General features: G+C 43.5%; 4 protein-coding genes across 9 annotated transcripts in view; 1 reads left to right on the plus strand and 3 right to left on the minus strand.

Moving 5' to 3' along the window:
- Positions 1–3,154, minus strand: part of LOC117653757 (lachesin-like) — a 163,934-nt gene extending 160,780 nt beyond the window's left edge. The window contains exon 1 of the mRNA XM_034399649.1: positions 2,939–3,154. The gene's annotated coding sequence lies outside the window, so the exon portion shown is untranslated. The remainder of the gene's footprint in view (positions 1–2,938) is intronic.
- Positions 3,155–4,183: 1,029 nt separating this feature from the next.
- LOC117639058 lies at positions 4,184–5,780 on the minus strand. Its single transcript, XM_034374422.1, has 3 exons — positions 5,521–5,780; positions 5,166–5,348; positions 4,184–5,083 (listed from the first exon to the last, which is right to left on the minus strand). The coding sequence occupies exons 1-3, from the start codon at positions 5,585–5,587 to the stop codon at positions 4,854–4,856; spliced, it is 480 nt and encodes a 159-aa protein (XP_034230313.1). The 5' UTR covers positions 5,588–5,780; the 3' UTR covers positions 4,184–4,853.
- A 41-nt stretch (positions 5,781–5,821) lies between these two features.
- LOC117639055 lies at positions 5,822–15,415 on the plus strand. Of its 4 annotated transcripts, none has more exons than XM_034374413.1 (9): positions 5,822–6,097; positions 6,569–6,856; positions 6,945–7,150; positions 7,227–7,434; positions 7,618–7,768; positions 7,854–8,153; positions 10,280–10,348; positions 10,824–12,368; positions 12,452–15,415. In XM_034374413.1, exons 1-9 carry the CDS (start codon positions 6,031–6,033, stop codon positions 12,801–12,803), a joined length of 3,186 nt encoding a protein of 1,061 aa, XP_034230304.1. In that variant the 5' UTR covers positions 5,822–6,030; the 3' UTR covers positions 12,804–15,415. The 4 variants fall into 4 exon arrangements, with proteins under 4 accessions (XP_034230304.1, XP_034230306.1, XP_034230305.1 ...); XM_034374415.1 differs by having other exon boundaries at positions 12,464–15,415; XM_034374414.1 differs by having other exon boundaries at positions 6,572–6,856.
- Positions 15,416–16,467: 1,052 nt separating this feature from the next.
- LOC117639056 (fatty-acid amide hydrolase 2-A) lies at positions 16,468–21,073 on the minus strand. 3 transcript variants are annotated; one of them, XM_034374420.1, is made up of 10 exons: positions 20,593–20,755; positions 19,595–19,812; positions 19,300–19,519; positions 19,001–19,218; positions 18,810–18,921; positions 18,573–18,730; positions 18,333–18,476; positions 18,158–18,256; positions 17,901–18,068; positions 16,468–17,822 (listed from the first exon to the last, which is right to left on the minus strand). In XM_034374420.1, exons 2-10 carry the CDS (start codon positions 19,793–19,795, stop codon positions 17,541–17,543), a joined length of 1,602 nt encoding a protein of 533 aa, XP_034230311.1. In that variant the 5' UTR covers positions 19,796–19,812; positions 20,593–20,755; the 3' UTR covers positions 16,468–17,540. The 3 variants fall into 3 exon arrangements, with proteins under 3 accessions (XP_034230311.1, XP_034230308.1, XP_034230310.1); XM_034374417.1 differs by lacking the exon at positions 20,593–20,755 and adding an exon at positions 20,925–21,073 and having other exon boundaries at positions 17,541–17,822; XM_034374419.1 differs by lacking the exon at positions 20,593–20,755 and adding an exon at positions 20,488–20,506 and having other exon boundaries at positions 17,541–17,822.
- Positions 21,074–21,202: the final 129 nt, after the last annotated feature.

Below are 21,202 nucleotides of genomic sequence, written 5' to 3' on the forward strand. Positions count from 1 at the left end.
CTCGCTGTGACGGCCTCCACCCCACCTCGCTGTGACGGCCTCCACCCCACCTCGCTGTGACGGCCTCCACCCCACCTCGCTGTGACGGCCTCCACCCCACCTCGCTGTGACGGCCTCCACCCCACCTCGCTGTGACGGCCTCCACCTCGCTGACGGCCTCCACCTCGCTGTGACGGCCTCCACCCCACCTCGCTGTGACGGCCTCCACCTCGCTGTGACGGCCTCCACCTCGCTGTGACGGCCTCCACCCCACCTCGCTGTGACGGCCTCCACCCCTCGCTGTGACGGCCCCACCCCACCTCGCTGTGACGGCCTCCACCCACCTCGCTGTGACGGCCTCCACCCCACCTCGCTGTGACGGCCTCCACCCACCTCGCTGTGACGGCCTCCACCCCACCCCGCTGTGACGGCCTCCACCCCACCTCGCTGTGACGGCCTCCACCCCACCTCGCTGTGACGGCCCACCCCTCGCTGGACGTCCACCCACCCCCACCCCCCTCGCTGTGACGGCCTCCACCCCACCTCGCTGTACCGGGCGGCCTCCACCCCACCTCGCTGTGACGGCCTCCACCCCACCTCGCTGTGACGGCCTCCACCCCACCTCGCTGTGACGGCCTCCACCTCGCTGTGACGGCCTCCACCTCGCTGACGGCCTCCACCTCGCTGACGGCCTCCACCTCGCTGACCTGCGCGTGTACCGCAGGAGCGGGTGGGACGCCCCGCCGCCAGCTCGGCCGCCAGCACGTCCGAGAAGCGCGGCATGGAAACGAGGCGAGGCTCTCGGCGCCGGCGTCCGTTCTTGCTCGCTCGCTTCCTCGCGATCTCCCACTCTCGCGATGCGCCAGCCCAGCCAGGCCAGCCAGGCCAGCGCCGCGGGCCGCGCTGAGCCTTAATATCTCCATCGGGCTGCCCCTGGCTGCCCCGCACCACCGCAGCAGCCGGCAGGCAGCCGGCAGGCCCCTCCGAAAGTCGCCTTCGTCGCCATGTCTCTTTCGCACTCGGGGCGTCCCGTACAGGCGCGAGAGAGACCGAGCGAGGAAAGCAACTCTCAGAATCAGTCTGCAGGCCGGCGGCTGCTTCGCCTTCCACTCCAACGCCAGCGCGCTGCGCTCTATTTCCATGCCTCAGACAAGACAAGAGGGCGGCGCGGCAGTACAGTGGGCCAGAAGACCGGCACCGGTGGCCAAAACTCTAGACGTGATTTGAGCCCCAGAGTCGCTTAACAGAACTCGAACCGAGCAAGTGACCCCACCAATGGATTGCTCTCCGAACGAGGAATCAATCGGTGGGGTCACACGTTAGGTTCGAGTCCCATTAAGCGGCTCTTGAACTCAAAACGCGTCTAGAGTTTGGCCGCCTCCATCGGTCTTCTCGTCCACTGGCGCTTCCGGCGACGAAGACGGAGACAGCTCGCTCGCGCTGCGTCGTCGCAGGTGAAACGAGCTGCCCTAGAGGCCCTGGCCCTAGAGGCCCTGGCCCTAGAGGCCCTGGCCCTAGAGGCCCTGGCCCTAGAGGCCCTGGCCCTAGAGGCCCTGGCCCTAGAGGCCCTGGCCCTAGAGGCCCTGGCCCTAGAGGCCCTGGCCCTAGAGGCCCTGGCCCTAGAGGCCCTGGCCCTAGAGGCCCTGGCCCTAGAGGCCCTGCCCTGGCCTAGAGGCCCTGGCCTGGGCCGGGCATGCCGGGCATATATTGCTCCGAGAATCAATCCGACGCCGCGAGACGAGACGGGGCAGAAGCAGTATCGAGTGCCAGCCAGTGTCAGCGAGGCCTAGTCTATCCCGCCGACCGCCGAGCCCAGTCGAGCCACTGGCAGGCCAGAGGGAGGGAGGGGAGGGGGAGAGGACGAGAGAGGGAAAGAGAGAGGGGCCCCAGGCCCTGCCCAGGCCCCTGCAGCCCCAGCATGGCCGTGGCCGTTGTCATCATGCCGGTCAGCCCCGGTTTACGCTCGTCGCTTCGCCGGGGGGGCTTTACGGGGTTTATGGATCTCCTCCCGATGCCACGCCGCGCCACGCCGCGCCATGGGAGTCCTCGGCCTCTTAGGGAGTCCTCTCGCTTTATCGGTTTATAAAGCGACTTTACCGCCGCCCTTCTTCTCGTTTTTGCAGCTTCTTCGGCGATATTGGTTATCCTCGGTGTGGTTATGACACGCCGCGTCGCCGCGCTGCCGCCGAAAGGCCCGGCCCGGCCGATGGATGGATGGACGGACGGACGCGAGGGAAAGCCCGCGTCGTCATCATGAATTATTTGTGCCGGGAGGAGGCCGCACCCCGTTTGCGCCACGTCTACAGTGGCGTGCGCAAGGGGTGGTTTTTTTTTTGGGGGGGGGGGTCATGGGCACTAGACAGTCGCCTTGAAGAAAGGCACACTGCGAGACATTCCTCGTAAAGGTACTATGATGGCTTGAACCCCGTTCAAAATTTCGGCGCACGTCGCTGCGCGTCGCGACCGGAGGTGCTGTGACCCATTGCGCCGCGGCCGCGGCCAGTCAGTAAGTGCGCGTGACTCGGCCAGCCCACTAGCTATATCCAATTAAGACTTACGCCTGCGAGAGCGTGAGCGCGAGAGCGCGAGAGCGGTCGCCTGAGCGAGGAATCGGAGGAGTGGGGGAAGAGTTCCCCTCCAAACTCTTCCCCCACTCCTCCGATTCCTCGCTCAGGCGACCGCTCTCGCGCTCTCGCGCTGTAAGTCTTAATTGGATATAGCTACTGTGAGGGCACGGCACCCCCACAAAACGCCCATTCAGGCCGAGCCACGCCGAGCAGCCAATCCGGTTGCTAGGTTGCTACCCTGCAGTGCTGCGTCGCCGGTGACGAGCTGTGCTTGACGCATTCGGTACAACACGAGCAGCAAAGACAGTTCAATGATTCAAGTCTGTCTATCGCTCCTCACACACACACAAACTAACCAACCAACAAACCAACACCTCAACTTGGTTACATACCTCCATGACCTTGAGTTTCATCAGCGCGTTTCACTCCACGATGTTAGAACTCATCAGGCATTAGCCTTCCTTTGCTAGTCGACGTGAGTGTCCGAGTGAGAAAGCCCAGGAAATCACAACAAACACAACAAAGAACCGCACTGCCGACACTCCCTGACTGTCTCCAGCAAACAACTGAGCGGCGGAGACGGCGGCGGACGACGCTCGCTCGGCGCGGCCGGCTCGGCCACGCGTCCGTCTGTCTCCCGTCCGTCCGTTGCGCGTCGGCCGCGTCGGCCCGGGGGGAGGGGGGAGGGGAGGGGAGACGAGACGAGAGACTGGCGGGGAAAGACCTCGGCTCGGCTCTCCCTGGAGACTGATTCCGAGAGTCGTTTTCGTCGCTGTCTATAGTGGAACCGCCGAGAGAGGAGTAGGGCTGCCCATAAGAAACAGGCAGAGAGGCCTACTAAACTCACGGGAGGAGGAGAATATCTCGCACCTCGGAATCAGTCTACTGGCAGTGCCACAGCGCAGTGAGGCAACTAATTAATAGTACGCACCCCGTACCGGCTGTCTGTGCTTCGTATCGGCGTGCATCAGTTCCTCCAGGTGGAGCAATCGCGGCGACCCGTCGACGGGGACCTCCCTCCCAGTCCCTGGCGCGGCGCTGAGTCGCCGGAGACACAGACAAGCGGCGGTGGGGGTGGTTCAAGGGGTGGGGCTTTAAAACGTCGTTCAATCAGCAGAGTGAAGAAGATTGACGGGGGCTCTGGGGTGTCACGCCAGCAATGGCAATCGGTGGAGTGAAGTGGGTTGTTCTAACTGTACGTTTTCGCTTTGTTTCGCTATTTTCTTTTAATTAATTCTATCTTCTTTTTCGTTGCAGTTGTTTCAAAATTATTGTTTATTGCGAGGTTGGATTTTAGTTGAGAAAATGCCGCCCTCCTCCTCACCCCGCTGGACCAGCTGCGTGGCCACGCAGCGCCACGCCACGCACGCCGCACCTCGCGACGCATCCCAAGAAAAGGCGACGAAATAAATCCCAGTAGCAGTAATTGAATTCCATTGTGTTGGCCGTGGCCATGCCAGCACAATGCCAACCAAGGGAGCCAAGGGGACGGGCCGGCTGGGGCCGGGGGAGAGGGGGGGAGGGGAGCTGCAGGGCTAGTGGGTGGTGGAACTGAACTAGTACCCTATCACTTGCACGGCAAGACACGATACCTTGTGAGTGCGGGGGATTCGGTTTAAAAGGCAAATTATTTTCAATTATTAATCATCAATTGTTTTAATTGGACGGAACACCTTTTGAACACATCTCCCTTCAATCAGACAAGTTTTGTCTTCTTAAAAATTCCTAAGATAAGATAAGATTTATCAAACTGTTAACTTGATGTGACACGTAAACTACAGTATAAAACACATTCTTGGTCTCCTGGACGGATCAGTTCATTACAATGAGATTCAGTTATGATATCAGTGATTGTTCACATTCAAACTTTCTCACATACGTTATCACATTTCAATGAAAAATTGTTCAATAATTATGGAATGCACACACGACCGCAAATGAGAAAATGAGGCACTTAAATGTAGACTAAAAATTGAAAAGACTCATAAGAAAATTACATGACAACAGCAGAATGCATAAAAAACAGGACAATAGATTAAAATAAAAATAATAATATGGAAGCACATAGATGCATCTTAACTTTTGTCAAACTTACTTCTAGAATGAGAATATGAGTAAAAAAAATCGAACACACATAAAAAAGAAACATAAGGGATTGATATGGATTGTGCCTTGATTTAATTCTTATGAATCAGGTAACATTCTATCAGATAAACTATTAGCAATATTTTAAATTTAAAAAATACTGTAGCATATTACACTGTGCAAACAAATATCTAACACGGAGTCATAGTTTGTTCTGCAAATTTAAGATACAAAACGCCAAAAAGGCAAAGAAATCAAAGCAATTACTGCTCCGAATAGAAGTGGGTTTGAAACACTTTTACTACGAATTGAACCATTGCAGCTGTCTTCAGAACAGTAGCATTCTTCCCAATAGACACCATTTTCATACACTCCCCAGTTGCAGACACCTGTTACACCCGTCTCTGACACAGATGCACATCGGCGAATAACTTGACGCCAACGACCGTCCCCTGAAACAAGTAAATTCATAACAAATAAGAGAAGTATGCGATAGATGAAACATTCATGGACAAACCATTTACGATTACTTACAAATGAATCCTTTCGGACTCTGTTGGGTAACCTTCATACAGAAAGATCCTGGTGTGCTTGACTCATCACTGTTACAATCAATAGCAATGTGTTTGTTTTTATCAAATTTATTGTAAGCTCCACAGTTGTCCTCTCCTTTCAGATCTTGACCAGAGGAGCACTGATAACAGCGTATGCTATTAACTGGAAACAGAGAAATATTTGTCAACAGTGCATACAAGATTGCAATGAGCGAAGGAAAACAAAATGCACATCACAACATCAGATTTAAATTGAGGATGACATGAAATGTCTACCGTATTAAATTTATTTCTTATTTCTTAAGGTCGGTCAAAATCCTTTCTTTTTCTCTTACCAGTGTGAATTAGAGATGCAAAGGCTACAACAGTAACCAATAAAAGTGTCTGAGTATTCACCCTCATGGCTAGAATCGTCAGGTGACAAATGTCACGAATAAAAATCAATTCAGAGAGTTAATAGTTAAGCTAGTCGAGCTATAACAGCGATTAAAGATAAATAAATCTTCAAAGAGAACGAGAACATAGGAAAACGCCCATGAGTGTCAGTGCTTTTTCGTCGTCAACAAACATTCCTCCATTTCACCACTACCAACAGAAAAAGAAGGCAACTTCGGAGCTACCAACATACGCCAGTGTCTAACTTTCACCAGTGAACTTACTCCTTACTCTTTTTGAAGAGGCTTTTACCAATTGAACGAAATACTTGTCACAACTATATGGAATTCATTTCTGTTTCATATGTTTTGTGACAAAATAGTGTGCTGTCTTCAGTGTCCTGTTGCCATGGTTATATTGTTGTTAACCAATCAGCGCTCCTTGCAGACGTCGTGTCGAAAGCAATAAAAATGGATGAACTGGAGGCTGAAAGTAAACCAGGAAAATATCCGAATTTAGATGATATTATCGTGGAAGGTAAGCCAGGAATGTGTTCATTTTGAAATTGAATTATGGAAGAAGGCACACCAATATTTTTTTCCGTTTGACAAATCCTCTTAGCTTAATATTTGGTTGAAAGTTAATCAGGTGGTGCTCAGGCTGTTTCTTCCTTGCCTACACACGTACAGCCTTGACGGGGGGGCCGCGTTCTATAATCCTAATTTATGGTTGTTTAGCTTAAAAACTGCTGGATTTATCAGGCCTCTGATAATGCCGGAGGTTTCACCTTGTTTAGAGTAATTCCAATAATATCAACTTCATGACTGGAATCAATTAAGAGCGATCCACAATTTTTTTAGACAGAGTGAGGGAACTGTCATTGCACCTGAGTAGGCTGAGTGTGGGGGAGGTGCACATGCTTTATTCACTTACCTTTATTTTCTTGTGAATGCGTCATGTTTTTAAGTTGCAACGATGTTATGTATCCTCAACTGATCTCTTTTTCAGAAGATGGACCAACATTACTGCTGCCATGTATTGTTTGCAACAAGACTTTTAAACCAGAAGTACTGCAGAGGCATTCCAAAGTGTGCGAGAAGAATACTCACAAGAGACGCAAAACATTTGATTCATTTAAGCAAAGGGTACAAGGCACTGATCTGGCAGAATTCTTGCCATATTCCACTCTTCAAAAGAGGCCATCAGTCAGTGAAAAGACCACAAGTCCCCTAAAAGCCTCCAGCCATTGGAAAGAAAATCATGAAGCCTTTGTAAATGCAATCAGAGCTGCTCGAGGTGAGTCGATTTAATATCTCTCCGTCATTTATCAACTGATCACAATTATACATTTCTTAAACATTACACATAATTTTACATTTTTCAGGTGAAGGCCCCGACGCTGCAGGGGGTAGTGGTGATTCTCGCTCTGTACTTCGCCCGCCAGATCATGAGCAATGCCCTTACTGCGAGAGACACTTTGGTAAGAAGGCATTTGACCGTCATCAAGAATGGTGTAGAGAGCAGCATTCAAGACACCCTCCAATCATTGCAAGCTCACAAGCCAAGGAACGTTTGGAAGCCCGTATCAAGGTACTGTATTCCTATGTCGTTACTATTTTCATTCCCGAGACACTGTGCTACATCACTGTTCATTCCTATATCTCAGTACCGAGCTCCCCCTATCAAGTCCAAAAGAGCTATAACTAGAGAGAAGTATTCACCACTGGTGCAGCGCAAAGCACGAAATCCTAGCCCTAGCAACGCCTCGAATTACAGCTACAGCACTGCAGGAAGTGCAACTTCCAGTGCTGGTAGCACCAGGCATTCTCCTCAATCTCAACAGGAGCAATCTAATCGCTTGAGTAGAAGTGGAAGTAAGTTGAAATAACACCTAGTGACTAGTGAGACTGGCTTTATCTTTGTTCTATTTTTTGTAATTCTTTTCTATTTTAGTGGTTTTTATTTTAAATTAGACATTTTGCTATTGGCTGGAAGTCTTAAAAATGTTCTTTTGATGAAAATATGTGTTTGGTATTATAATGAACCTTCTCTGCTAGATTCTCTCTCTGGACGGTCTCAAGTTAAAGATACAGCAAGCACTGCAAGCACACTTGGATTTAATCGTGGCAACGCTGGTAGATCAAGTTTACGAACATCTCAAAGATCTTCAAATAGACCTACTTCACCTACTAAGCGTCTACCTGGAGGGTAAGTCAGTTTCTTAAAACTCATGAAACAATTTACTTGATTTGATCATTTATTCCTATGACACCTTTTCAATTTTTTTTCCTAGGACTAAATTGCCTGCTTCACCTTCCCAGAGGCCATCCCCCGATGAGTCTAGGGTTGGAAGCACTAACAGAGAGGACATGACAGTAACTTCAACCAGTTTGAAAAAGTTACAATCAAGAAACCAATTGACCAAACAGCACGATGCTCGAGTATCGGAGACACCAATTGCTAAACCACTGAAAAAGCACAATCAGCCTTCTCCTCCTGCACTTAATTTGCAAACTCTTCAAATCGAAGTACAACCCAAAGAGGCCAAAGAAAATGTCCACCACAGCAAGACTAAAAATGAGCATCTCTGGCGGTAAGTTTAAAATCTTATCATTTATACTGTTCCTTAAGGTCTAAGAGATGGTAGACTCATTTGTTAGGGTAGATATTTGGTGCATTACAGTATTTGGATCAAAATTGGGTATTTAGTGAGGGGATTATTGTGCACATAGCCCTTTGCTAGTGGGTGGAAAGAGATGAGTTGTAGATTTACCTTTGACTTGACTTGACTTGTCTTGACTTGTAATTCATTCTACATTATTTTGGGTCCTGTGGTTTACATGTTTCTTTTTTTTTTTTTTTTTTTTTGTGGAAAGCAAAGTCTTTAAGTTTCTATTTACAATTTACTCTGTCTAGCCACAATGCAGTTTTTCTGCTATCTGTGCACCTCATTTCCATTTTCCTCCCACAGGCAAGGCTGTCAAGCCAAGCACACACCCCTCTATATCCCTCCCTCAAACCCCCATTCCCCTGCCTCTTCCAATCTTTCACCAAGAAATATGCCAAGGGAGAAAGGGGACCCCAGAAAGAGTCTGTTTCATTCCAAAACAAATTCTATTGAAGTCAACGGTCTAGTGGCTGAGATGGTAGTAACACAATGTGGCACTAGGTATGCTCAGTACGGTGGGACTAGATACCTAAAATCGTCCAGCTGTTCTAAAGTGGCAGTTAGGAACAACAGCATGTTATTTTCTGAGCCTGTTGACATAGATGGCACTCTGGTGAGCGATATGGGATCATACGGGGTCATGAGTGACTCGGGTAGTACTGGGAGCTTTAGTTTGAGCTCCTCCACTGAAACGCATGCATCCAGTACTCATAGTGCAGACTCAAATCGCACTTACATCACTCAGTCATCGGTTTGTTGCAAAATGGATTCACTACAAGACCCACAGTACAATGGATTGCAGAGAACATACTCTGAAGCAACTGAGAAGTCTAATAGGAGTATGTCTGAGAAACAACTGCTGGACAATGGAAGTCTTTCTGTGAATTTGATAAGTTCCTGTGCTATGCCTGAGCTCTACTCACTCACAGGTCAAAGCTGTAGTAATTTGAAAACAAAAAGCACCAAAAGAATTAAAAGCCAAAAGCCTACTTGGAAATTTTCTAAAAGGAAGGACAGAGAAATGTTTATTCCTAGAAAGCGTGCCAACATTAATTATTCCCATGAGAATAATGATAATTTGAACTTTGTCAATCATGCTTTGACATCACCAACATGTTCCATGAGTGCTCAATGTGTCCCACATTCTTTTGTTAAAGAAGAAAATCGGCCTTTCAAATCGAGCCATGAAAGTGAGTCAAGCATTGTTCTGAGCCAAGCCAGTACAGGATTCAGAAGCATTGATCTTTGTACAACTTGGTCTGACATTGCAAAGAATGGTAACAAAACAAGTGATTACATAGTATACAATATCCATTCAAACTCAGATCAGGAACCTGAGACCAACTTCTGCTCCTCTGTGTCTGAGGACTCTGGTAGCTCTGAGAAGAAACCTGATGATGAAGTGCAGGGAGTGCTAGAAGTGGAGTCACTAGTGGGAGACACAAAGGTGGTACAGGAAGACTCACGCAACCAAGTGCTAAAGAGTCCCTCTCCAGAAAAATTGACAGACTTGAAGCACTGTTTTCCTGCTTTTGTGTCCAGACAAATTTTTAAGTCAAATGTGAGGGATAATTGTGGTTTCCAATTCAAAGAAGAAACATTTACCAAACAAAATGAAAACTACATGAATCAAGGACATGGAATTTACAATGAAAATAGAGGGAAAGGGGATATCTGCAACAAGCCAGACTCTAGTAAGTCTTCAAAAGACAAGTTGGTCCACCTCCCTAAATTATATGTACCAAAATTTCAGAATTCAACAAATTCCTCAATTTTCTCCAACTGCCATGGCTACAAAGGGTACTATCCTTCCATCTATTCAAACCAAAAACATTCCTCAATGCCCTTCAGTAAAAATCCATTACAAATCAAGCTCCACCCCCTACCCAATTCCTTCAATTCAGGCATAAGGTACTCTTGTCAAAGCTAAATTGTGATCTCATGCAAGTTTGTAGCAAATAATGTCCAGTAGATAATAGTGGTACTACGCATCTTGCTGTAGTTATGCTCGTGATTACCGTACCTCTTTTTTTTTTTTCTATGTATTGTAGGACTCTATTAGGTGGACACATTCTTCCCAATATGTACAGCCTCAAATTGAGTGTAGGTGGTAAAAGGATGTGAGTATGTTAAAATTGTGTATAAGTAGAGGTTGCAACCACAAAACTACCTCACTTACATTTTCGTATTTTATGTGTTAGGAATAATAAGTATTTATTGTATTGTTTGAAATCTCTCATTTGTGTTCACGTAGCTTGTGTTGCTGCTTACCTTTGGCTCACAAGGCTCATGGTTATAAGCAAGTTATTCTACTTGTTTCATCTTTCTTTATCGCACTTGGTTATTTCTTTCTTAGAGTGGGGTATTTGATGTCTATTTAGAGCCTTTAGGGCTTACAGTTGTATCATTGTTCACATGATTGGCAAGGAGCGCCGCTATTTCGCATTTTGCATTGTGCTAGTCCATACACTTGTCGCTTTACAAACACAAAATTGTATCTGCTTACCCTGTAATGTCTCTTGGTTTATTTATTAGCCGGAGAGAAATTTGTGTTTTAGTTCTCATGCTTCATGGTCCTCTGTCTCTTTGTTACAGTGGAAGCCAACAAGAGGAGCCCTATGACCCCTATGCCTCAGCTGAACGCCAGATGATGGAGCTGTTACGCAGTGACAGTGCTTGTAACATTAACCAGAAGCTGAAATCGCCTTCCCCTGCCCCATCTCTCTCTCCTATGCCATCCCCCACTCTCTCTCCTAAACCATCTTCCCTGGAAACCTCTCCAACATCTGCCTTCACTCGTTATGCTAAAGAATTAGAGGCTGAAAACCAAAGTCCAGTGAACAGCTCTGTCAATGCACCAGAGACGGAAACTGTAGAAAAGTCTTGTGATGGAAGCAAAGTTGTGCTTTCCAAAAAGGAAGCTAAATCAGCCAGTGAAATGACTGAGAAAGCAAAACCGTTTGAGTCACCGCGGCTACAACAGGTAGCGCAACCTAATGTGAAGAGTCCCAAAGGCTTGGGCCAGGCTGGCCAGGTGCCTCATCCTGCTCCGCAACCTCCTCCTAGATTGAACAAAAGGTCAAGTTCCTTACCACAATCCAATAACTATGATGACCTAATTGTTTCCGGAATTGGCACCACACGCCCTCAGTTACAGTCAGGCCCTTTGTTAGATTTTGCTGCAGAGGATTTTAACAGCACCAAAAGTCATGATTTAAATGAGCGACCTAAAACGTATGATATTGATAAAAAGTCTGCAAAAGACAGTCTTGAAACTAGTGGCTGGTTGAATGCCTGTGAGCAACTTGAATCTGTAGGAAATGATTTTCCTCCTGCTGCTGAATCTTCTCATGGGGTAAAAGTAGAAATTTTGAATCTTGATAATAAAGATGACAGGAAAGCTAGGCATGAAACAAGGGAGAGCCGTGAAATAAGGGAAATTACAGAGAAAGAATCAGATACATCTGAAATAGATAATTTACTGGAAGAGGTTGTCAGGATGCAACATTCTGTTTCCATGCTTTCTGATGCAGATCCTGTTAATGTTAGGGATTCTCCCAGTTTATCAACAAATCCGTCATCAGCGCGAAGTCGGCGAAATCGAGCGGGAAAGATGCACATAGAAGACTTTCTGTTCCCTGCAGAGCTTCTTGAAAGGGAAAACAACAATTTTAGAACTTCGATGGACTCTTCAGCACGGTCAAATTCTGTGTTTGGATCAACCAAATCTAGGAAGTCCTCTGCTAAAGGCCGCAGATTAATAGAAGAAATGCTTTTTCCTCCTGGCATTGACTTTAATGCAAATTCTGATAGTAATGAAGATGGTGATGTCGTAGTGTCGGCTAATGCTTTAACTGTTTCGTACCCTGAAGAATTCATGTCAAAGATGGACGCATTCATGTCTCAGTACCCTACTTCTCCTGTATCACTTACCTCTAAAGCTCCCAATAGTTCTGATCATAACGATGGCCTACCCCGTCCCAAACCCATGTCCCTTTCTACCCACAGCTCCACCAGAAATGGTTGTAATGAAGGAATTGAAATCGATGCCTCCTCTACTCCTATGAGTCCAATGCAGGCCACAAACCAAAGTCGACAGTCAAATAGCAGCCGATTGAGTGCAGATAGTGCCTACAGCAGGTCAGTTGATGTTTTATATCTTTTTACCTCACCTAATTTTTAGATCTTTGAACCATTTCTATTTCAATTATTTTATGTTATAGTTTGAACCGCAGGTCACCTGTGCCTCAGGCCAGACGACAATTCCCAGTAGGAATGCAGGATGTTCGACATGGTGCTGAGAGCCCCCAATCTATGCTCTCTCAGTCACTGACGCAGTCTCTTGTTCTGAGCTCTAGTGGTTCGGAATCCTCGCTCCCACCACTGTCTAACCATCTCTCAAAGCGAGGAGTTAGGAGTAAGGACTGCGACACTCCCTCATCTGATATTGTAAGTGCAACCACTCCACTCCTTCCAAAACTATCCAAGTTTTGCCACCAATGTGGCACCAAATTTCTTGTATCTCTTGCAAAATTTTGTCATGAGTGTGGAGCAGCTCGCCTCGAGATTTGTTGATCCCTTTGTATTTGTGAATCAATGGTTTTTGAAAAGTATTGTCATTTTAAAAACATGTTTTATCACACTTTTATGCAGTATTTTTTTAATCAGTATAATTTAAATTACTGTTGAAAAGTCTGTAAAACTACCAAGGTTTTGATTATAAAATTTTGACTAAGATCTTACAAGATTGATGGTTTAGATGTAGATTCCAAGGTCACAAATAAACTAGAAGTACTAATTTTAGCTAACAATTCATAAAATTTGTGTGGAATCATGGAGGATCCTTTGATTGTCTAAAAGCCTTTGCATTTATTATTGTACTAAATTTAATTGAAACTTGTGGGCCAGATTTTGCCTAGAATTATTGCAATTGTCATAGTATGTCATTCCAGCTTCACATTGCGACAGCTTTGATGAACTCTTGCTGTCATCTTTCTTGCCCATATTCATTTACTTTTGTTTGATGACACAGTGATAATTGTCTTTATTTGATAACTTTTGTCTTTACCAATTGGACCTTACTTTTTAAAATTAGTATTTAATGCAGTATTAGTGACAAGTCCAATCAACCCATTCCCTCCTTGAGATTTACTGGTACCCATACTTCCAGTTGTTCTTGAGCAGTGTGTTATATTTCTAACCATGCTCTGAAGAAACTTTTTTATATGATAATGTTAAGAGTTATTGGAGTTTTTGTTAAAATATTTTCTACTCAAACATTTCAATTTTGATTTACTAAATAATAAGTTTAACATGTACCAACATTAATGATGAATCTAATTATTCTGTGTCTTACTCACCCATGTTAGATTTTAAGGTTTTTGTTTTGTTTTTCTCCCCTCTTTTCTTAACTGTTGTTAATACATCAGTCATTAATGACTTACCAGTAGTTGTGTTTTTCAATTGAAACAAGTTTTCATGCAGGGACCAAATGAAAAGGCCAGTGCAATACTTAAAAAAGCTGGTTTGTACTGGTTGTATATCATATGATCTGTGAATTCCTTCAATGTAGCACGCACAGTATTTTCAAGGATTCCAATCAAATCTCAGACTGTATACTCTCTTGTTAGAAAGACTGATCAGTAGGCAGTTCCCTTCTACATGCCGTGTTTTGAGGCATGCTCTTTTTTCTTTTGTTTCTCTTTGGTGTGTCACTGGAGAGACACTTTTCCTCCTGTGCTTGTTTTGCATTTCTTCCCCTCTTTATTTTCCTGCTTTTGCAGTACGTAGTCTTTTTCAAATGCTGCTAGGTTGCAGGCTGTTATGACTGTGTGCAGCACTGACTTGTGAAGTAAACATTACGTTGTTAATCGATATGAAGTGTTGTTTAAGTCTAAATCCTTTGTAATTTTAATTTAATTTATCTAATCCCAATTTTGTTGTTGTTGAAGTATTAACTTCAGGCTTTAATATTTTTTATCATTGTACTTAACAAACTGAATCAAGTGATGTTTAATCTGGTCTTATTTTTTAGAATTCTTTCTGTTTTGTTAGTTTACTCTTTGTCATAACAAATTAGTCATCTTATTCTGTCAGGTTCCTGGTTCTGGTGACAAAATTAAAATTGTAAGAATTTTTCTCTAGTCCGAAAGCATATGGCAGTACTTAACTGAGTGTCCGATCAAATTGTAAGGAAAATGATATTGTAGTGAACAAAAATCACTACATGTTTCTTTGTTCCGTGTAATAGTTGAGCTGTTTGATAGCCATTGTTATCAATTTCTCTCTTTCCTCTTCTTTTAACTTAAAACTTATGTATTTCTCAAATTAGATTTTATATGGTTAGTGCATGATCTAACACAGTATTATGTTACATTGTTTCCTTTATCATCGTTTACTTGTTTTTATACAATGAAACTCAACAGACTTTGCATATAATCTTTGTTACTTGTTCGTAGTTGTCCATTGTGAGGGCCGTAATTGATAATTGCTCATGCATTGAGGCAGATGTATTGAATTTCTAATGAGGTAATGCTAACCTGTGATTCCTTTCCCCAATATATTTCAGATTTTTCGTTTGAAGCACAGATCCTAATGATTGTCTTCAATCATCAAGAAATTTCTGATTTAGGGTAAGGGCCTGTACATTGACCTAATTTGACTTACCAAAAAAGGGAATATTAGATGGACACATGATGCTTTTGTCATGTGTCTCTCAGTACATTAAGTGCTCTTTAATGAAATTTGCTGTTTTTGTTCCTGTTACATAATTTATGTTCCAGGACGTAAAGTGATAATGTTTTAGATGTGATTTTTGCTCTTGACGTACTTTTTAAAAGCAAGACTCCATTCACACCTTTACTATTCCGTCCTCCTTAGTGCCTTTGGTGTGGCATCTTTTTCTTGGACTGATGCTGTGAGCCTTTTCTCCACAAACACTTATTAAAAAATTCCATCCCTTGGCCTTTTCTTCTTATTTTGCTTTCTGAAATATTGGGTGAAACATCATCAGTCTTTATTTTTATAGTGGAAGTCTGTCCTGTGTTAAGGTTCAGTCTAGTCGACATTTGATGCTGCAATCCTATCTTATTTCTCTCATTTAACAGGGGACCCAAGTGAATTATTATTTTTAACTAAACAACTTGCAGTGTTTGTGTTTTTTAGAAATTAATAAATTGCTTAACCCATTTGTGAGTATTTTTGATGCTTGAAGGGAGGTGCTGTACAAACACCTTCCAGTTTTTGTCCTAAAGGAGACGGTCAGCAGTGTAGGAAGAAACCTTGCAGTGTTGGCACTTCATCGATGTGGTACAGGAGTGAGACAGGCAACCCATATTGGTCCCATTGACGGTTTTCGACAGTCTCGTTAAGAATTTACTATCATCGTCATTCAGAAGATGGCAGTAAAGTGACCAGAGCAGGATAGAAAGGCGAGGTACAGAAGTGAGTGTTTCAATAAAGTGACCAGGGTATTATTGTAAACGTCAATTCAAAATTTATTAATAAACCTATAGACGACGAATGAATATGAATCACAAACAGCATTAACGTTGTCTGAAAACACATTTAAAAAATATATATTTATATAACTTTTCATCTTGGATTAATAAAAAATAACATACATTAAGAAACAAACTTTAGATATCAATGATTATTTCCATGCAAGATTTTAAAAACATCTGAAGTACTGAGTCTTGCAGCGTTTGTTCACAAAAAGTTGTGAAGGTTAAACACCCTTTATGCGCTGCAGAAATTCTGGCTAGTTAAGTTCATGACCAACCCAAACTTCAAAGAAAACTCAATTATGTGCACAAGGATCACAACCTAAATACAGGTGAATTTTAATGACAACACATTTTTTCAACAGAACAGATCAGCACACCTATCAGCTTAAAAATTTCTCTAGACTAGATGGATACAAACCACTACTATATAAAAAGAAATATTTTAAACAAATAGAAAACAAGATTTGTTTCATTGAAAGGATTCATTTCTTAAAATCACAAACAAGTGCTCATCACTTGGAAACATTAACGAATGTTCCTGAAGAGGAGGAATAGAATGCGATCTTGCAACACATTTGTAGTAGTTTGCCACAAAAGGCTTACTAACACATCAACTTTGTTGAATGATGCAAAGGAGCAGGAAGAAGAGACAACTGACAAGGAAGTACTGAAGAATTGCAAATACCCTAACTGCTTTTCTTAGTTTGAGGAAAATTAAAAAAACATAGCAAAAATATAAAGCATAATTCATAGATTAGTTGTACAACAGAATGATGAATATAATACTGCAAACATTTGGTCTTTAGAATACTGCTAACAATAGAAGTGCCCCAGACTTTGATTAAAGAAGGATTTGAAGAATGAAAGTCAACATGTGAAACCACAAACTACAGTATACTTAAGACAAATATACAAAAGGCAAGTTATAAATGGGCAAGAGGATTCTTTAACACATCACAGCACTTTGAGCAAGAAAGGAAAAGCAGGCATAGAATAAAAACCAAGTTTTGGCAGCAGATCAAGGAGAATACAGGGCAGAGCTTGGGAACTCTGTCCTATATAATGATAAGCGTAATGAAAAGCATTTTTGTATGTTCTATGTGGCAAACAAATTAAAAAGCAAATCTTAATAATAATTTAGATTTTCATACAACAAACACTTAACACCATCATCAGCTCATTCTCATTTAACAAACAACTCTGAACAATAAACAGTCCTATATGATACCAAAATAGTTTTATAAATGCAAACTCTGTGCTTCTTCATCACAATTGAGTGGCTCACTTTTGGCAACCAGGAAGAATATGAAGTCGTTGAAAACAATGCCTGACAAAGGTCTTACAATAAAAATCTCAGACTGAGAAACTTGTTTTTTTTTTTTTTCAGAGCTGGAGAACACAACAGGTTCCTTACGTCAGTGTCAACAATGTAACACTTATATACCCCCAAATTCAAGCCAATACTAGTAACGGAATGAAACACACAAGAAGCTAAATGTATCACAACCAAAACAGTGACAAAATAAAAATAACTGCTCCCCCCCCCCCCAAAAAAAAATTAAATTAAAAGGTTTTGAAGAAAATACATTTAAAAATTCATTGGATATGAAAAAACCTCTTAATTACAACAAAAACAAACAAACTCAGGTAAACAATCCACAGTGGGTAACAGGAGACGTCAGCAAATTTCGATTTGGTGCTGAATTCATTTTAACAGGCACTTCACTTTAACATTGAACTGAAGAATTGATTCTAACAATTTCAACAATACCAAGCTTTCATTCTGGTAATTCAAAATAGTGTACAATCAGACACTGACAGAGGGAGCTACCCATCCACCAAATGCCTTTTCCAACTCAACAGCCATAGCAATGGTTAGATGATCATTGCCATAGGTCCCTACAGCTTGTATTCCGATAGGTAAACCTTCAGATCCAAGCCCAAGAGGAATTGCAGTTGCTGGAAAACCCATGATGTTGAAGATTGCTGAATAGGAAAAATTAAAGGGCTTGATAAGAGGTTCGTTGTGGTATGGAGCAGGTGTTGGATGGGTTGGGTATAAAAATACACCATCATTGCCGAGCAAATCCTGCAAAGTTATACAAAGGAATACATAAAATTTTGTTACAAGAAAACAGGTAATTTTTAAATGAAGAGGTATTCTTACATTGATCTGCATTTCCAATTGGTTACTTTTCTCCACAAGATGTTGATGTTTGGGGCTACCATAAGGCTCACCCAGTCCTTCCATTATTACTGTGAAGAGAGCAATTAAAGTATGGCGTGACATGCAGAGGAGCCATTTAACCAACTCCCAGCCTACTTTAAAATTCCCCTGCAAAACAAAAATGAATTAACATCATAAAAACCTTAGTGTTTTAAATTTTAAAAAATAATGCAGTCAAACTGTGTTTTACTACATACTTCATTATTGGAGAGTTCCTGAGCAAATCGGGAGATGCCTCTGCTCTTCATTCTAGCCAACCAAATGGGTCCAGAAATTCGAAGCAAGTCAAGAGAAACCTGTAATTTGTAAGTCAGACATTAGCATCTGAATGATGAGACAAGGCCACTTGCTGAAAGAAGAGTCGATACTTGCCTTCTGTGCTTTAATACCATGCGCTTTCTCTAGATATGTTATAACATTACGGAGGGATGCCTTGATGTCAGGATCAACAGGACTAATAAGGAAAGAACCGCCATCATCTTCTGCGTAAAATACTTTGATTTTTTTCATATCAATCTAATGAAAAAATTTAGTTCAAAAATGTACAGTTTCCATGGGCATCAATGATAATAATGATACGAAAGGGCTTAATTTAGAAACAAAATACTATACCTTTTCATCCAGCTTAAGCTTTGAGGCATTTTTATCTGCAATAACCCTCAGTGTTGGAAGTAGATCAGACGCGAATCGGCTCATAGGTCCCAGGCCAAGGAAAGAAGAATGTTCCTCATCACTTGGACATGGAAACTGTCCTTCATTGGAAACTATGACTACAAACAAATAAAGCCACAAAATGAGTTCATCCACTCAAAAACAGAACTGAAAAAGGATTGAAAAATGGAATCTTACATTTTGAAGGTTTGTGACCAAAGATACCATTGAAGAAAGCAGGCATTCGAATGGAGCCACCAATATCAGAACCAATACCAATGGGAGAAGCTCCCGCTGACAATACAGTGCCCTGATGGGATGAGGTAAGGTAAAAATTATCAGGTTTCCATAAAGCCAAATACTTTCAACACAACTTTGAGCCCCCATACCTCTCCGCCAGAAGAACCTCCAACAATTCGACTGGTGTCGTAAGAATTTCGAGAACGGCCATGAACATAATTATGGCTTTCCCACCACATAGCCAATTCAGAGACATTTGTCACAGCCAGCAAAATAGCTCCAGCTCGCTTCATGTGAGCAACTGCATCTGCGTCTTTTGTTCCTTTCAAACAACGCCGCTTGTACAGACCAGCACAATGACATAAACCTGACAATTTTGAACAAAGAAATATATTTAAATTAAAGAATTACAAAGTTGGTTAAAATTGTCTGAGGCCAACCTTATTACCCTCTGATTGAAGACACTCCTTTGTTGTGAAAGGTACACCCAAAAATGGTTTTTCCTTAGCAAGAACTGTCTCAGACTTCAATCCAGAAGCAATAAGTTCATCTGCAGCTTTAGCCTCTTCCAGTGCAGCAGAGAACCGAGTGTCCACAACACCATTGATGATGGGATTCGTTTCATTGATGCGGTCAATGAAGGATTGAACAACTTCAACACTTGTGACCTGTCAAAAGGTAAATGTAAGACAAACCTGGTTCGCACAGAAAATGTTCCAGGAAATAGATGGTTATTACAATACCTTTTGAGTACGAATTTTAAATGCTAAAGAAGATGCAGATTCAAGAAGAAGCATATTGTTTATAGGTGACACTTTGTCTTTGGATCCAAAATAAACAATACTGAACAGAGCGCGTGCAATGAGTTCCACAACACGGTGAAACACTCGTGCTGCGACATGTTTAAAGCTTCGAACTGACATGTTTGTAGTTGAACCAGCCATTCCAAAAGAATTAAATTCTGGAAAAAAAAAACAGAAACAAGAGGACTAAAATTATAAGGGCAGTTCAATATATTTTGCTTGGTTTTTGTTGTTTTTATTTTTGAAGGGTAGGATTAAACATAAGAGTATGTAGAGGATTATACTCCAGCAAACAGGTGAGACAAGAAAGTGAAGGTGTGAAAGAAAGAGTACACAAAAGACCGTCACGGTGAGGCAACACATTTGAAATTGCTGCCAGGGTGCATTAGTAGTGGCGCCGCCTTGCTGGGTGGCTCACACATGAGTGCTAAGCAAGAGAGTAAACACTCAATGGCCATAAGCACACTCAGTACTACAAAGTTAGCATTGAAAATGTACATAACTGAGTTTTTCTTAGTTGGTTTTTAAATTTAAGGCAAACTTAAAATAACAACACAATTTGAAAATGTAAAGAAAAAAAGATATGTGACTGAACGATGACTGTGAAAGTATTTTATTGTTGCCATAATCTTGATAATTTGCATTAATGGACATTCCAGCGATTTTTAAGCAGTCATGGCCGCACCGGCTTAAACTGCCCTTATAACCTCAAATTTTCAAAATTCCAACTGGCAAAAGGTCCCAGCGGGTTGCCAGTTAATCTCATGACTTGAAACTACTGTGACACTCCCTAAAGAACCCCTGTAACCATCCCATTTTGGTACTGTACTGACCGATACCGTGGGGCACACGGGATTAACGACAGCCGTGGCACCTTCTATGTTTCTGCTCCTAGATTTCGGCACTTCAGTCTCCCACGCCAACTGGTAACCACTTACGTTCAACGGTTCCGCTTGCTAAACGGCATCGCCTGCACCTTGGGTGATCGGCGGCACAGAAAGAAACACTGGAGCTTTTTTTCAGGGTCAATGCCAGAGCCAGCCGAGTTGAGAATGATGAGTAAGAGTGGCGGGTGGAGGTGGAGGTGGAGGGAAGGGACGGAAGGGGGTGGGAGGGGTAGGAGGGGTACGCGGCCGGCAGGGAGGGGGAAGGCGCGGGAAGGCGCGGGGAATGCGGGGGAATGGACAAGAAAAGCAGAGAGGGGGAGGGGCGACTGGGGGCGGCTGCTCACAAACGACAGTGTACTGGTACTGATTGGCCTGTTACGTACTGTGTATGTGCCCGTAGTTTATAACCGAAGCCGACTACTTGCAGGCGTCGGGCCGTCGCGCCGCTGCTGAGATTTCCAACCGAAGGCGTCCGCCCCGAGCCCGCAGTCCTAGTGGCAGAGTCAGGCCAGTCAGGCGCGGTTTCCCTTCCCCGGCCCAAATCCCTAATCGCGATAAGGCCAATCGATTTTTGTTTCTCTTTTCTTTTGCGTCCTGCGTGTCTGGGCCCCCAGTGTTTTCTCTTATCTCTCCTATCGTTTCCCGCGTCATGAGACCAAAA

The sequence above is a fragment of the Thrips palmi genome, unplaced genomic scaffold (genome assembly GCF_012932325.1).
Source record: "Thrips palmi isolate BJ-2018 unplaced genomic scaffold, TpBJ-2018v1 HiC_scaffold_10, whole genome shotgun sequence".
In the NCBI taxonomy this organism is placed as follows: domain Eukaryota; kingdom Metazoa; phylum Arthropoda; class Insecta; order Thysanoptera; family Thripidae; genus Thrips; species Thrips palmi.